Genomic DNA, 17,781 nt, shown 5'->3' with positions numbered 1-17,781 from the left:
TTAGTTTGGTGGCTCTGAATTGTTAAATTTGGAAACAAAAGTCTTTAAAATCATAAATACTTAAAGCGAGTTTCATCCATTGTAGAAATAATTACAAATTACAGTTTCTCCCAAAAGTTCACAAAATCAGATCGAAAGTTTTCCGATATTTCCAAATTGTACGGAGTGATATAGACAAAAACTTGATGCTCTTTTGTAAATTTGGGCCATAGCTGATCGGCGTCTATCGGCGCACCATACTTCATGAACTCCCGGATGCACTCTTGCAAGCTATGGATCATAACCAACTCTTCTTCGCTGCATCTCTGCATGTTGTGTCCGAAAACGTGAAGAAGATCTGATCCGTGTGAACATCTGACATATTCAGGTATTTGAACCGATAATCCGGTAGAGTGAGCTAAATTAGGACGGAAGTCGTGAACAGCCATGTAAATTGGACTTTTCGGAAAATTAAAGCATATATCGTTCAGAAATTTGACCAAAGAAAGATTTATTACGATATCGCCCATCATTTCCGATGCTTTCTGGAAAACTTCAATTTTACTCTTTTGGATTGGAAGCTTCTGGTAAAACTCTTCAACTTGTTCGATTGCTTCATCAGGAAGAAATCCATGCAGATATTGTTTTATAAATGAAGTGTAAGCCTCCGGGCTATCAGTGAGTAATTCTGAAACTTTTTCACGAAGGACAAACCACGTGAAGAAATCACCTTCATGTCTCGTAAGAGTGGCTAGGAGAGGGATGTCTTTGTTGTCTATAAAAGCGTCAGTGTTATTCATACTAAAAAACGAAGAGTCCTCTATTGGTCCGAATGGTAAGAAGTGTCTATCGAGTAGAATTGAGAAGCACATGAGAGGCAGGGACTGAAGAAATGCGAGTATTTCATCTGGAGATTGCTTCACGGATCCACCGTTCTGGGAGACAAACCTAGAAGCAAGCAAAGACTGATCGATCTCAAATGATATTTGAAGGCTCAAGATGAAACGAACAATGGCAACCATTTCATGAAGAAATATTGGTCTTTCCAAATTGCGTAAGCACCAGTATTTCTCAAATTTGCGGTATTTATCAAAACTAAATAGTGAAATAAAAAACGGCGACTGGATTGACCTTTTGCTGTGTGAGATGAGAGAACTCTTGCTGCGTCCTACAGCCCAGAGTGAGTCATAGGAACCACTCATAGCCACTGCTTTGTGGAAGTAGTTTCTACTCTGGGCTGAGAGGTAGTGGCAGAAGACAGAGGAGGCACCCGAACTGTGCCCTGCTAGAGTGATGTTGTTTGGGTCACCCCCAAAGCTGTCGATGTTGTCTTTGATCCACTCCAGGGCAACTAGTTGGTCTTTTAAACCCAGATTGGGCTCTACCACGTCCTATAACCATATCCAATGATATTTATAGTCGAAAAAATGAAACATAATTTGAAATATTCTTAAATTGTTTATCAACTAAAAATCATGTTAATCAGATTACAATTGCCAAGGTGAAAAAAATGAGCTCAGTTACGGGACGCAAAATCATGGTGTTGCAGCGCAAAACGTAACTAATGCGTGAAACATAAATCGTTCAAATTTAAAGTTACGACCTACAAAAGAGCAGTTTTTTTTTTTTGCACTTTTGCAGTTTCTGCAAAAGTCAAGCTGGTTTTTAATTGCTTCAAAAGGCAAGCAGTTTCGGAAAAAGTCAAGCTGGCCTTGCGTCCGATATACGATGATGTAAGTAAAAAGTTTGAGTTATAGTCGTTTATGACTGATTATGTCCGTTTATACAAAAATTGTGGATATATTCCGATTTATGACCAAACACGAGTATTTACCGAGAAATACGAATAAAATATTGATTTTAACTTTGTTTTGTGGAGATTAGCGCACATTTTGGCGCCCCAAAAGGGACAGATATTAGTTAATTCCCTTATAATAATCCGAGTTATTATTACAAAAACGGTTATACTGAAAAATTCATAATGGATGTGTCTGGGAGTTCAATAGCACTGACAGGGTAACCCATCCAGACGATAAGTCACTGACAGAGTTTCTGACTTGCAACAAGACGGTTTGGGCTATTCAGTGAGACTGTTTGTGACCGACGATCTCATCGGTGCGCCCTATCTTCACAAAAACTGTAAGACCGAACCTAAACTTTTAATTTTGATAAATTACGGATACGATGTTTTATATTATAAATGTGAGACACAACGCCAGTACTCACCCCTAATTTTTCTCGATACCCGAAAATTTTTGGCCAGTTTGATTAAACTGAAATTAGAAAAATTGCTCTAAATCGGGTACTAGATAACCGGAACTAGATTTTTTGCTCGATAGCCAAAATGTTGGCTATTTTTTTGATGAATTGAAAATTTATAATATCGGAACATAGACTAACGGTTACTAGACTAGTTTTTTGATACCAGTTATGACTCGAATCCACTAACCAAACTATACAAAATTTTGTTTGAAAATTGAAAATTTTCTGAAAAATTAGTCCAAAACTCCGTTGAACCGTATAGTTAAAGTATGTTTAGTTGTCTGGGTAGTTAATATAAGGCAAGTTAAGTTAATTTTTTTCATCCTCAGGTTCACTCCGCGTGTGTTGTTGAGAGTTAACCGATTTGCCTGATTCTCCAACCCCATTGGTAAACTTAAGGTTTACAACGACTTGATACCTGTTTGCATTCGTTCGCTTTTCAAAACATTCGTTTCGCAACGACTGACTAAGTGGTCCGGGACGGTAAAATTAAGCAAGTTAAATTGTTTTCTTTCATCCTCAGGTTTGCTCCGCGTGTGTTGTTGGTTTTCAACCGACTTGCTTAATTCCCAAACCTCTTGGTAATTCGTCGAGCTACTAGCCGATTAGTAGTGACGCACCGTCGTACGACCGGTCCACAAATTTCGTACGCCGTAACATCATCCTAAGTGGTCAGGGAGGTGATATTAAGTAAGTTAAGTTGGTTTTATTCATCCTCAGGTTTACTCCGTGTGTGTTGTTTGATATCAACCGACTTACTTAATCCCCAGCCCCTTTGGTAACTTTACTCACCGAAAACCGTTCCGAATCGCCCCGCAATCGCCCGATAACCGTTAAGTATAGTTTGAGTTAAGTATAGACCCTAGAGCCATGGATGAGAACTTTCAGAAGAGGGTTCAAAGGTTATTTGCGAAGCGAACCAAGCTTGAAAATGAACTGTACAAGTGCCATGAAATTATAATTGAGAACATTGAAAGTCAGAGTCGCTCATCAAAGATTGACACTCAGATTCAGAATTGCAAGAGCCTGATAGAGACTGAAGTTGAAATAAATGAGGAATTGATTAAGTTAGCTTCTAAAAGTGTTGATCCTGATAAATTGATACCAGCGCAGGATATGTGGCTTCAGACGGTTACATCAAGAAACGATACAGTTTTACAGAAGGCTGCATCATATAAAGCTGGCTTAAACGTTGAACCTGAGGAAACAGAGCTTGACAATGTTGCAGAATCGTTAAGTACGATCGTAACAACACAACCACAAGATTCACATGAAGCAGATGCGCGCTCTAAGGTGTCGCGGTACAGTAGTCGACATCATAAATCAGGTTCGCATAAATCCAGTCGCTATACCGTCGCGCAGTCAAAAACATCAACTGAGAAGAGGCGAGATTTGTTGGTTTTGAAGAAGCAGCAAGAGGAACTTGAGAGACAAGCAAAGGTATCATTGAAGTTGAAAGCGCAGCAAAATAAAATAAAAGAACAGCAAGGAAGTTTAGAGTTGGAAGAACTAGCTGAGGTACACCGCAAGAAACTGGCTGAAATTTAGTTAAAGGAATTTGAGTTGGAAGAAGAGCTTTCTGAAGCAAGTGAGAAGATAGGAAATGCTAGCGTAACACATGTTGACCCACAACGTACTGAAAAATGGGTAGAAAACGTTGTCACTGAGCAAGAGGAAGCCGAAGTTGTTGCAAGCTCAGAGCAAAGTCATCCAGTAGTCGAGAGTTCCACTTTGATTGCTACTGATGTTTTGCAAGGGGTTGGTGCCGTCGTCAGCGGGGGTGCCTTTGTCAACGCTGGTCAAACCACATACGGTGAACCGGGAAGCCACAATAGGAATCGAATTCAGGCTCAGAGATCAAGTTTGGTCCAATCGCGTCTGTCATTGCACTCAATCGAGAACCCATCTAGTTTACCACAGTTCGTTGCCTCCAGCTCAAACTTTGTTACTCCACACTTAGCTTCAACACCTCATGCTGAAGTTTCGCAAAATCACAATCTGATACCACAAGCAAGTGGTAGCATTCCCGCTTCAATGCCCTTTGGTAATCCCACCATTAATGTGGCACCGCCTTCTGTGTCGACCGTTACTAATCCAGTTTCGCTTCCGGCGAGTCAACCTTTTGTTCCTCCATTAACCGTTCCGATTCCCATTTAGCTTCCGATTATTCAACCATTTGTCCCGTCAACCGTTCCTATTCCCTCTTTGCTTCTGGTCAGTCAGCCACATTCCGGCCCCGTTTCAACTGGGTATCAGGCACCTGCAGCGCCATCCCATCAACCTATAAATGTTCCAAACAACCCAACAAGTTTCTCAAGTGAACACTATAACCCGTATAGCAGTTTGTGGAGACCTGCCGCGACTGCGCAAACGATGCCAGTTCCTCAATACTGCGCACCGCCCTCAAACGTTTTCTCAGTGACAACTCCTGTTGTTCCGCCAAACACCGTAGTTCCTTATACAAGTTCTGGGACTGTGTATTACACCCAGCCGCAAACTCATCCAGTTGTTGAAACAGCGCATCAAGGTTATCCACCTACATATCCTGCGCCCACTACGGGCCCGTCTTACGTGCCTAATAGCGAACAACCCATCTCGGCGAGAGAGTTAGCAGATATCATTCTGCATAGCCGCAAAGACCGTCTACCGGAGTTGAACTTGGAAGTGTTTGATGGAGAACCACTTAACTGGTATGAATGGTTCGGGTAGTTCCAAGCAACAGTTGATTCGGCTATGCTAACTGATGATGAAAAACTCAAATATCTGAAAACGCACGTTAAAGACAAAGCCAAGAGTGCAATTGCTGAATACGGCTACAGTGGAGTGTTGTATAAGGATGCTCTAGCAACTCTCCAGAGAAAGTTTGGGCAGCCTCATGTTGTAGTTGGTGCACATTTGGATAAGTTGAAGAATTTTCCCGCATTGAAGATGCACAACTCTGACCATGTTATAAGTTTTTCTGCGGTGATTTCTGGGCTCGTAGCTGTTTTTAGGTCTTTGTCGTTCAATGACGACTTGAAAAGTGTGAACCTATTAAATCAAGCCGTCAGTAAGCTTCCTCCAAATCTAAAAGAGGCATGGTCCATGCATACTGTTAGACAACATTGGCAGCGATTAACATTGCTAGACTTCAACGATTGGCTTAAGAATAAGGCAGAAGGCCATGAGCGATTGAAATCTTTAGTCAAAGTCGAGCAGCCAGTTAAACAAAAAATAGTTACAAAAGTGCTTGCAGGTAACACTAAGGTAAGTTCTAAGGATGAGAAAAGTAGAGAAAAGACAAGGTTTCCTCCATGCTCGTTATGCAAAGGGCAGCATGCACTCTGGAACTGTTCCGTGTTCAAAGAGAAAAACGCAACACAAAGGGCTAAATATGTAGCAGAACAAAAGCTCTGTTTTTCTTGTTTACAAGGCAACCATACCTTCCGAAAGTGCCAAAAGGCAAGAAAATGCCCAAAACAGGACTGTGAGAGCACTCACAATGTGCTTCTTCATGGAGCCGAGAAAGTTTTCCCGCCCAAAGAGGCCGACCGATCACCATCGACTCAAACTAATACAAACACTACTTCTGCAAACAACGCAGCTTGTGTTAAACCTTGTGAGGGAACTGCAAAAGGTATTCTTCCCGTTGCGTTGGTAGATGTGTCCTCTGGTTCGGAAAATTCGAATGCACTAGCACTTTGTGACACCGGTTCCACTCATTCTTGGGTTTCCGCGGCACTCGTTGAACGTCTGAAATTAGTTGGCACGCCCGTAAATGTTACGACCGATGGTTTTAACTCAGCCAAGGTATCTAAAACTCAACGAGTTCACTTGAAAGTTTCCGCAAAGCCCAATGAAAGTGAATTTTCGTTTTCGTTTGTCGCTTTCGTTAAGCACAACATGTATATAGGACCCGATGTTATAAACGTTTCCGAATTGCAGGTCAAATACCCGCAACTAGCCCCGTTAAAGACGACTGCGTATAATTACAAAGAGATTGAGATAGTTATAGGACAGGACTTCTATCATGCGATAAGACCCCTCGAACATGTCTTCGGAGATGAACTTGACTCACCGTGCGCCGTCCGACTTCCGATAGGTTGGGTCATTAGTAGTCCGTCTCCTGATCGTTCGTCCTTAAATTCTTCTTCCTTTAACTGCGTTACGGACGATACTTCTCTGACCGACCAAATCAAAACTTGGTATGAGTTAGAGTCGTATGGTGCGTTCAAGCAAGTAGATGCCCGTTCCGCCGCAGACAAGCGTGCTTTGTCGATCCTAAAAACTGAAACCGTTCACGATGGTGAGCGTTACACTGTACCGATGCTGTGGAGTGATAATGATGTTAGCTTGCCTAACAATTATTATTCTTCATTAGCCCAATTAAAGTCGTTAGAGAAAAGATTAGATAAAGATCCGTTACTTCGCGAGAAGTATACCGAAACAATCAGTGAAGATATAAGTAAAGGATATGTCATAACCGTCAACCCGCACAATCCCAGCTCACGAGCCGAACGTGAGTGGTATCTTCCACACCATCCGGTTTTGAACCCGAACAAACCCGGCAAGGTGCGCCGTGTGCTCAATGGAGCATCCAAATTTCATGGCACTTCCTTAAATAGATCTCTCTTGGTTGGCCCGGATCTCCTTCAAAATCTTATTTTTGTACTGTTGAGGTTCCGTCAACACAAGTACGCCGTCTCAGCGGACATAGAAGGTATGTTCTTACAAGTTGGAGTACTTGCGCGAGATCAACCGTCTCTCCGTTTTTTGTGGCGGGAGGACCCCACTTCAAGTGTGGTGGTTCACCAATACACCCGTCATATTTTTGGCGCTCGTGATTCGCCAACTTGTGCGAATTTCGCGCTACAAAAAACTGCTTCTGATAATCAAGCTGAATAACCCGAAGCCGCTTCAGCCGTTGTCCAGAAGTTTTACATGGACGACTATCTTGACTCGTTCGAAAATACCGCTGACGCTCTTAGCCTAAGTAAAGACTTAGTCGCAATGCTCAAATTAGGTGGGTTTAACCTGACAAAGTTTGTTAGCAATGTACCCGAAGTTACAACCGCTCTTAATCCGGACAACCGTGAGTCCAACCCGTCAGTTAAGGATATTTGTAAGAGTCCAGACCAATCGTCGCATGTTCTTGGTCTCAGGTGGGATCATGTAAAAGATACCCTAGTAGTAAGTAGAGGTGTTGATCGACCACTAGATAAAGCAATTACTCAACGCACCGTGTTGAGTTTTGTTTCCTCAGTTTTTGATCCAATAGGACTGGTAGCTCCATATACTGTGAAAGCGCGCCTTTTACTAAAAGACATATGGAGAATCAGTGGTCAAAAGTGGGATGATGATCTCCCAGAGGAAATTAAACAACAATTTCTAGATTGGCACTCAGGTCTTCCACTATTAGGTACTCTGACGATACCTCGTAGCTACTTTACCGAACCGTTCGACCGCTGTGAACTTCACACGTTCGGTGATAGTTCGCAGGACGTTTTTTGCGCCGTATCGTTTCTCCGAGCCCGACTTGCTAAATCGCAAAAGACCGAGTTAGCTTTTGTATTTGGGAAAGCCCGTGTAGCGCCTATGAAGATGCTCTCCATTCCCAAGTTAGAGCTTCAGGCTGCTCTGCTTGCGACTCGACTCAAAGAAGAGATTTTGAAAGCGCTTACTTTCAAAGTAAGCAATGTATTCATGTGGACTGATTCTACCACCGTTCTCCAGTGGCTTAACTCGTGCAACAAACTTCCTGTGTTTGTTGGAAACCGCACTGGTGAAATCTTGGAGTCCACCACCATTGATCAATGGAATCATGTACTCAGTGGTGATAACCCAGCTGATACCGGCACACGAGGGATTTCTTCGGAAGCCCTCAAGGATAGCAGCTGGGTAGAGGCCCTAGTATATTGAGGACATGTGATTGGCCATTCAAGCCGAACACTGATGTCATCAAAAATATCCAATTAAAAGGCCCACTCTGTGACATTGATACATGCCTTGAGACTGCATCTACGTTTGTTGTTGATGCTTCATCTGAGAAAGCGCCGTCGATCCGTCTGTTTAAAAATTGGGATAAATTCAGCTCAATTGTAAAGTACAAACGTGTTTTAGCGTTTATGCTTCGTGTGCTACCATCGCATAAACACTTCCGTACAAAAACGCTTGAAATAACCGACCCGTCCGAGTTAGATATTGCCGAGCAGAAGCTCATTTATCTCGCTCAGTCCGAATCATTTCCTGCCGAAGTGAAAATACTTCAGTCCGATAAACTGATAACAAAGAAAAGTCGGATTGCTAAATATTCTCCGTTCATCGGCCCAGCTGGCATCCTGCGTTCAACTGGACGTATCAGCCGTCTTGTTAATACCGACTTTGATAGCAAACATCCAATAATACTGGATGGTCGACACCGAGTTGCTCATATGTTGATTAGGCATATGCACTTTCAACATGCACATCAGGGGTTGGATTACATGCGTGCTGTAGTTCAGTTGAAATACATTGTTCTGAAGTTGCGCTGGTTACTTGGGAACATCGAAAATACTTGCATAACATGCCGTAAGCGCAAAGCAAAAACAGTTGTGCCCATTATGTCTGACCTACCGATTGAAAGACTGGGTTACAAGCAGCCTCCCTTCTCCAACACAGGTGTTGATTACTTTGGCCCGTTTCAAGTGCCAATACGCCGAAGTACCGAAAAGAGATGGGGTTTCCTATTTACCTGCCTCACGACTCGAGCAGTTCACATCGAGTTGGTTCCATCTCTCGATACTAGTTCCTGCGTCATGGGCGTAGAGCGATTTATTGCAAGGCGAGGTACCCCCAAAACCATTCTTTCTGACAATGGCACGAATTTTGTTGGTGCTCAAAAGGAGCTCCTATCCTGTGTCCAAAATTGGAACAAAGTCGCCCCGGCCGTTTTCGTCCACAAAGGCATTAAGTGGAAGTTTAACCCGCCCAGTGCCCCTCATCACGGTGGCGCCTGGGAGCGGCTAGTGAGAAGTGTTAAGCGAGTGTTGTACGACATATTAGGCAACAGGAGATTAACTGAGGAAGTTCTAGGAACAACGCTCTGCCTAGTTGAACAATTACTTAACGCAAGACCGATCACTCCGGTCAGTTCCGATCCGCACGACCTAGAGGCACTCACCCCGAATCACTTCATTCTCGGTCACAGCGCAGCTAGCTTCCCGTCGTTAAGTTTCGAAGATAACTTTGATTATAAAAAGCGTTACGCCAGAGCACAATCGTACGCTAACGCAGTTTGGTCACGCTGGCTGCGTCAATATGTACCATCTCTCAACAAGAGAGCAAAGTGGCATAATGATTCGGATGTCACACTGAAAACCGGCGACTTGGTTTGGGTAGTCGAACCCGACAGCCCACGTGGGCATTACCCACTCGCCCGTATTGCTAAACTACACTACGGCAAAGACGGATGCGCCCGATCCGCCGATATCAAAACTGTTACGAGCGAGCTGATACGACCGACCGTAAAACTCGCACCTGTTCTTCCGTCTTTAGGGGCGGAGGATGTTGCAGCGCAAAACGTAACTAATGCGTGAAACATAAATCGTTCAAATTTAAAACTACGACCTACAAAAGAGCAGTTTTTTTTTTGCACTTTTGCAGTTTCTGCAAAAGTCAAGCTGGTTTTTAATTGCTTCAAAAGGCAAGCAGTTTCGGAAAAAGTCAAGCTGGCGTTGCGTCCGATATACGATGATGTAAGTAAAAAGTTTGAGTTATAGTCGTTTATGACTGATTATGTCCGTTTATACAAAAATTGTGGATATATTCCGATTTATGACCAAACACGAGTATTTACCGAGAAATACGAATAAAATATTGCTTTTAACTTTGTTTTGTGGAGATTAGCGCACACATGGCAATCCTTTGCAAAACATCATTATGGATAGCATTGACGTTTAAAAAGTTAACGAATATAGTTCAACTGAAAGCAAACTGACTGGGATATGAAGGAAGCCCAACACTCCCAGTCTGTAGTCCAACGTCACCACCACCACACTCTGATTAGCACACAAAACCTGCCCATGGTACAAGCTCTCACTACTGGCCCCATTGTGGAACCCACCACCGTATAGAAACACGAACACCGGCACCAAGTTCGGATCATCCTCCGAATCCGAAGTTAGAGTTCGTCTCCTTGGACGCTCGAGTTTCCCGACTAGCTGCAAAGCGTCACATGACCTGTACAATTTCTTCAGTTCTGCTTGGGGGAGAGAATCTTTTTCGAATGCAGCCCCGCTTTTTCTCCGGCTCAGTGGCGAAAATAGGCTTCTTCTGAGCTGAGCGAAGTTGGTGGTTTCTTCGGATGATATCTGAACTGGCTTCCATATGTTTAAATAGGCACATTCTTCCGCCTCTGATTTGATTGAGCTGCCTAGGATTGGGTTGGAACGTGCCTGAAACATTTTTGTTTCAAAAGTAGCACCACGAAAGCGCTTAAATACGTCTTCAATTTATGCAAATACTAGCCTGAATTGGCGCACTTTTGAAATGAGTTGCATCAAGTATACCGTTCCATGGTTCAAGTGGGTCTAGTGGCTTAAACCGCCTATTCCCTGTCGGCTGAGTGGCATAAGGAATGCCAAGAAACTCGTGAACAGGTACCGAATACTCTTCATCAGAGCGACATTTGATGCGGACCTGGATCGAGTTTCCTTTCACTTGGCCATATTGGGTAGTAGCAACACAACAACTAGACGATTCAGCAGCACCACTCATTGCCATGTATTCATTTGAGAAACTGTTTGTTATATGGACTTGAAAGGGTGCCTTGTTTGATGCTCAAACATGACACTATTGTGTAGCATCGAAGTTGTGTTTAATGTCAGGAATGAGTACAAAAGCACCAAACAATACAATGATGTACGATTCTTTGTCAAAAACAAGCCCTCAATGTTTTTTTTTGAAAACAGTCCAAACCACCTAGACTAGTTAACGCACCAAAAAAAACATTTTTTGGCCTTCGAAAACGTACTAATTTTTGCAAAACGCTAATATTGATGAAAAAATGGTAGCCAATTCAAAGTTTCTCATTTCAATTTGTGGTTTTCTATTTTTCGGAGTTCAAGAACTATAAATTCAGCGTCCAAAAAACAATAATATTTAAAATCAAAACTCTGATTAAAATCAAAACTCTGAAGGAAAGTTTGAAATAAGTAAGCTGAAAAAAGTTATCAGAAGTACCTAAGAAATATATTTTAAAATCTGTTTTGTGATTATTTTTATCCCTTATCTGGTACCCACGGCTGCTCTCTGAGATACCTCATTTTTCTAGAAAAAACCTGCACTCAAAATCCCTCCGAGAGTGGTCGGAACTACAAAGTCAAGGTAAAACATCAGTTTCAATGATGTGGGGACCCTTTGGGTCGGCAGGGGTCGAATCCCTGAAAAGAAGCGTCTGCCTTACAGTACGTTTAAAAATCGAGTAAGCTGTGAGTAGTGCAGAAAAAGCTGCAAAGCTGGCAGATAGTTTGGGATATTTTGCGCTGATGGTGATCCACTATAATGGATTTAAAATGGTTTAAAAAATCTCTGAAATTATTGGAACACCTGCCTACTCTAAAGAAGCGTCAGTAAGACTGTCTGAGGACATACCTTAAATTTTAAGATTTTGTTATTATTATTATTCAGCACGTCAGCGCATATCTGCCGATAAAATAGCAGGAAATTTTATATATATGTGGAAAAAGCTTCCTGTCTGACGACATTCCTTAAGTTTTAAGATTTTGTTATTATCATTCAGCACATCAGCCCATATCTGCAAATAAAATAGCTGGAAGTTTTATATAAAGATGGAAAAAGTTAACTCAGGCTGCTTAAATTGATGTTGGTGACCCTGTTTTGTCATTGAAAGAGTTTTTAGGATTTTTTGATAACCAATTATATTTCAAAGGGCTTCATTGTAATGAAACAGGGTGAAAAGGCAAATCGTGAAAAAGACATCTGTAGAAAACTTGGAAAGACGCCCACAGTGAGGTTCCTTGAATAGTAATTGATTACAATCGGTTTTAGTGTTCAGAAAACTTGCCATTATAGTTGATTAAAATTACATTTGGGAACACACGATCGATTATAGTCCATTGTATTCCAATAATTTCAGATAATTTATAAACCATTTTAAATCCATTATAGTGAAACACCATCAGCGTAAAATATTCCAAACTATCTGCAAGCTTTGCAGCTTTTTCTGCACTACTCACAGCCTACTCGATTTCTAAACCTACTCTAATTTACTCAATTTTTGCAAAACCATAAGCCCCACTTTTTAAACCCAGGTTTTCCCAATTTCAAGGCGCAACTTTACCCCCGCAGCTACAACCACCCACACAACCTCCATCTACCCCACCCCCATCTACCCCACCCCACATCCCCCACACCCCAAATACCCCACCCCACCTACCTTAACCCCACCTACTTTAACCCCACCTACCTTAACCCCACCTACCTTAACCCCACCTACCTTAACCCCACCTACCTTAACCCCACCTACCTTAACCCCACCTACACCCACCGACCTATCCCCACCCCACCTATCCTACCCCAATCCCCACAATTAATTCCCCTTCACCCACGCATACACCTGCCTCCTCCCACACCTACACCACCCCCAAAGCCCAGCACCTTCTGCTGTTTTACAAATCCCCCAACCATACAGTCACACAAAGGGTCCCCCACAGTACTTTTTGAGATATCCATATTTGGTGACTGGCCCTAAAATTTTTCTGAAGGCGCCTTTGGTGCCAACCTATATTACTTTTGAAGGGGGAGCACGCGCCGAAAAAGCGCGATTTTTTAGTCAACATTTTCCAAAAAGTGCCTATGGTCGACCAAAATGTGGTCGACTTAACAAAAGTAGAAAAAAATTTTGAAAAATTTTTGAAAATCCGCCCCCCCCCCCTCGAGAAAATCTTAGATCAGCTCCTGCTGCGGGTCGTGTTTTCTACATTAACTTTATCGTTTCTATAGCATAAAAAGCAAAATTATAAACCTCACATGGCTTAGCAATTGCACTTGAATCGGTGCTTTCTGTAAATCAGGATTGTTGTTTTTCACGGATGAAAAAACTGTTACATGGTTTCAAAAGTATCATTTACTGGTTGAGAAGGCCAAAAAAGAGGGAAACTCCAGTCTCTCTAATAAATACGCCGTAGACATTTTTTAAAACTATACGAGAAGTTGCTGCCATTAAATAGATTTTGTCGCCTCCGAGGAATGTAGGAGGCTCAAATCTATACGTGAAGGACTACGCTATTTCATCAGAGGTTGCCTAAATTTTTGTTTTATCCTCATTTACTTTTTAGTGTCACATTAATTGGTGATCAGCTTCTGGCGATATGTGGTCAACAGTGCAAAAACGCAACATTCAAGCCGTTATCTCTCGACATTCGGAAAAGGTTCTGGGTTTTTTATACAGACTGGAATTGCCAAAAAATTAGTTATGAAAAACGAAAAAGATATAAAAATACTCGAGTCCAGACTCCGTCACTTAGTCGAAACAATTACCTAACTCCTCAAAATTGCAGTCGTAGGGCATAAATTATGGCTTAAAGCAATGTACTGATGCAGGTTCTTCTTGTTGAACAAAATATGAACTGAATTTTGATCATACTATTTATTTTTATCTGTTATATGCAGGTCATTTGTGCAAAACATTGTAATTATTGACAATTGCGGTATCTCATCGTATTTCGCTGTCAATGAAAACTGATAAGATAAAAAAATTATATTATTCCGCAGCTGCGCCCACTTTTATACAAACAAACATAGCGACACTAAAACCCGTCCATCTCGAGCAAAAATCAACTATGCTGTTTGCAGGTGACTTGATGGAAGCCATTTGGGCTTCAAAAGAAATAAAAATTAGGTAATTTAGTTTCCCTCTACTAAATTTGGAAAAAAATGGTTTCATCATTGAATATAAAGCTTGTTTGAAAAGAAAGACAGGTTTCAAAATTAATACCTTAAAGTGGTAAACCCTTTGCTAGTTTTATCAAAGTTTTTTAGACATTTGTAGCGCTAACTACTTTTTCAATCGATTATGTTACAAATTCATGAGAGTCAACCTGTTGTAGATAACTGTGCTTCAATGTTTCAGCTAACTCTGTTTTCGTTGATTAGTTTTGTATTTATCCGAGGAACCGCTAGATGACTGTTTATTGATCTGTAATTTTGGAAGTATCTGGGTTGCGTGAACTGTCTTCCACAGCAGATTCTTTTTTCTTGCTCGCAAACTCGAGAACCGATTTGAATGCTTCACACAAATAAAATCCGAACACGATAAATATTATCAAAACGTTTTCAAAGTCCGATAAGATTCAGAAAAGTTATGTTTAAAACAGAGAAAAATATTTCAAGTTTTTTAAGAATTCGAACCAAGATTGAAGAAACGACTTTAATATGAAAATGTGAAATTTTCCTGAGTTAGTGAAAATTGGCTAGAAAGAAATAAAACAATCACTAATCTATAGTATTTTTCCACATTTTGAGAGTGGCCGAAACAATAAGCAGTTCTAAGTTTGAAAAAAGCAACTAGATAGATGTATTTTGAATCTGTAAAAAAATCATCAGACAAAAAAGCCGGCTTGAAGTTTATTTTGTCTATTTTAGGATTTCAAAACCACAAAAGGCTTTTTCTTAGAGTTCTCCATTACTTTCAGAAAGCACCAACGGATAAATTGAGTGATTTCTACCGAAAGCAGAAAATCGAGTGGAAAAAGCAATGAACAAAAAAATTTTCATTGAAAACTTATAAAAATTTGAAGGTAGAAGTATGCAATCGAATCCAGACCCCTGCCACGAATTTAATGCACGCTTTAAGGAAAATTCAGCGCAGGGTATAATGTGCGTTACTTCTCAAATTTAGGGAGTTATTGGTTTTGTTAGCTGTTAAACTTTCATAAGGGCGCTATCGCTGCTTTTTTTGTTCCGATCATTTTTGTTCCCATGAGAAATTTCGACTTTTTAACAAGCAGTTTTTGACAGAACTTTTATTATAGTTTGAAAAGTGTTGTTCTCTTTAGCTCATTTTAAAAAATATTTTCAAGTTGTGATCATTTTTTAAACAGTTATGGGGGGTCTAAAAATTGCCAATTCGGCCATTTTGGGAGAACTAACGCGCTATGTATTTTCTACAATTAACGCGTAAGAGGAGATTTATTTCGTCTTAAAAATTTCTTTCAAATTTAATTAGAGCATGCTAATTGGTCTTATCAAAACGTTTTCATGCAAATATATCACTTTTAATTTAAATAGCGATCAGAAAATTAATTTTCAAAAAACCTCGGAAAAAATTGATAATTTTTAAATTTATTTTAGAAATTTTATCAATCATTTTATCCTATAAAACTCCCTAGAAAATAAAATGCAATCGGAGTTTGCCCTGATTCGAGCAGTTTGCTACTGTTTATGACATCGTTCATGTCAAATGCCGACAAGAGTTGAACGCATTTTTATCTCGATTCAAATTTTACCATAGTTAAAACTTATCTCACATCTCCAACTAGCTATTTTTGAGGGATTTCAATAGATTTATATATCACTTGAAGCGTCTTGTTGTCCTGAGCTCAAACTACCAAAATACCTTACCTGTGATTTTTTTGTACAAGTTATGGGTTTGAAAAATTGTCAATTCGGGAGAATTAACGCGCGATAAGTTTGGTGATTTTAACGGGTAATAATGTTTTAATCCGTTTTAGAAACGTTCGTAATTGAACTGAGGCATTATGTTTGGACTAATCAAAATTTGCTATATGCAAGATATATTACCTTGTAGTTTACATAGCATCCGGAATGGGGATGATTTTCAAAGCTCAAGCAAATGTGAAAAGTTCAATTTATTTTTAAAATTTCATCATTTCATTTTTTTATGAAACGAACACTTTCCCAATTACCTTAAAAGCAGTCAAAACATTAGAGACTTTGCCCTGATACGAGCAGCTTTGCTTTAGTTATGGTTTGCGAGTTCGCTAATAACTTTATAAGCTTTTTATCAATCTAGGAAAATTGGAAATTAAAAAGATGAAAAAAAAACATTTCTATGTTATGCAAAAACTATGCGAAATAAGCTTTCTAAACTTCAATCTAATTTAAAGTGTATACATTTCGAAACTGGATGTTTTACCATTCCGTCGTTTCCCATACATGCCAATTTGGCTTTTGTTCCCCCATCACTTATGTTGTACCGATTTGATGGTTTTTACATTTCAGGTATAGAGACTGATGGTTCTACATGCCATTCAAAACAATTATAAAAAACATCCTTAGTACTTTTCGTAATTTGAGAAAAATAAAGAAAACGAAATTTTTACTTAAAAAATTCAAAAAAAAATACAGTAACAAAAGATGATGTTCACCAACGTAAGATGATGTTCATAAGCAGCCTGACAATCTTTTATAAACATTTTGCCAAGTGGCAACAAGACAAAAAAATTTTGGTAGACCCATGATGAGCCGAAAAAAACTGTTATCATAAAGCGCGCTTTGCCACCCATCCGTACTAAAACACTTAAATTCATAGTTACCTATGTTGCTCTCAACACTACACATCATAAGTTGACTCAACCGATATTACAACAGACACACCAATAAATAAAAAAACATGAGCAAACTTACAAATTACAGAATTTCCATCAATATATAAATTTTTAAAATCAAACAAAACCGGTCCGGTGCTTTACAAAATCCAAACCAGACTACATATTTAACAATGTAAAAAACAACTTGAGACGAAAATTAACTAAGGAAATTAAGTCGAAAACCACGGATCCGAAAAAAAAATCATGTTTTTTTAAAAAAAAAATTTGAAATTAAATTACTGCCTGAAACGAGCTAGGCTCTTTTCCGCTCTTATCACTTTTTCCAAAAATATGGATTTTCTTTGTTTGTTATAGTAATAAGAACGGCTTAATGCGTGAAGTTACGGTGTAATGTATGAAAGCAAATCTGTTCACAATTGTCAGTTGGCCTACCATGCCAAAATTCGTTGCATTATGACAACGTTTTAGAAGCTTTTCAGGCTCTTTTCCCTTTCCCTTAGTTTGAATTTTTCTGTTTTTCTATTTTTTTTACGAGTGATTATAGCTGAACGCTTGATGTTATGCTGTAAACTATGAAGAAAAAGTATGTTTACAATTATTAATTTGTTCACCATGCCAAGTTTCATTGCATTATGACAACGCAAAAAAAAAGATTTTTTAAATCTGAAACTGAAAAGAGGGGATGATTGAAAAAGAGCCGTTACTCGAAACTGAGTTTGAAAAGTTAGCGAGAACCCAAGTGAAATTTATCATTCCTATTAAACTGTCCATTCTGTGAAAAAAAATTAATGAGAAAAAAGTTCTAGTATCCGGTTAAAAATCGATGGCTACATTTCAAAACTGGTGTTTCTGTACAACAAGTAAAAGGAAATTGTTGAGAGCTTCAGGCTCTTTTTCCTTCCCCCCCCCACCTCACTTAAACATGAATTTTATGGTCTAACGAGTGGTTTTACAAGGTAAATTATAAAGACCAAATATGTTTTTCATGGCC

At 39.9% G+C, this 17,781-nt stretch overlaps 1 protein-coding gene across 1 annotated transcript; it reads right to left on the bottom strand.

Annotated features, from left to right (window-relative positions):
- Window positions 1-4: 4 nt before the first annotated feature.
- Window positions 5-11,013, bottom strand: LOC134844220 (acetylcholinesterase-like). Its single transcript, XM_063860802.1, has 4 exons — window positions 10,726-11,013; window positions 10,197-10,652; window positions 1,111-1,370; window positions 5-927 (listed from the first exon to the last, which is right to left on the bottom strand). Exons 1-4 carry the CDS (start codon window positions 10,978-10,980, stop codon window positions 99-101), a joined length of 1,800 nt encoding a protein of 599 aa, XP_063716872.1. The 5' UTR covers window positions 10,981-11,013; the 3' UTR covers window positions 5-98.
- Window positions 11,014-17,781: the final 6,768 nt, after the last annotated feature.

This window comes from Symsagittifera roscoffensis, chromosome 4, assembly GCF_963678635.1.
Source record: "Symsagittifera roscoffensis chromosome 4, txSymRosc1.1, whole genome shotgun sequence".
Classification (NCBI taxonomy): domain Eukaryota; kingdom Metazoa; phylum Xenacoelomorpha; order Acoela; family Convolutidae; genus Symsagittifera; species Symsagittifera roscoffensis.
The sequence above is the reverse complement of the archived record's forward strand: the minus strand, read 5'-3'. Positions and strand labels throughout refer to the sequence as shown.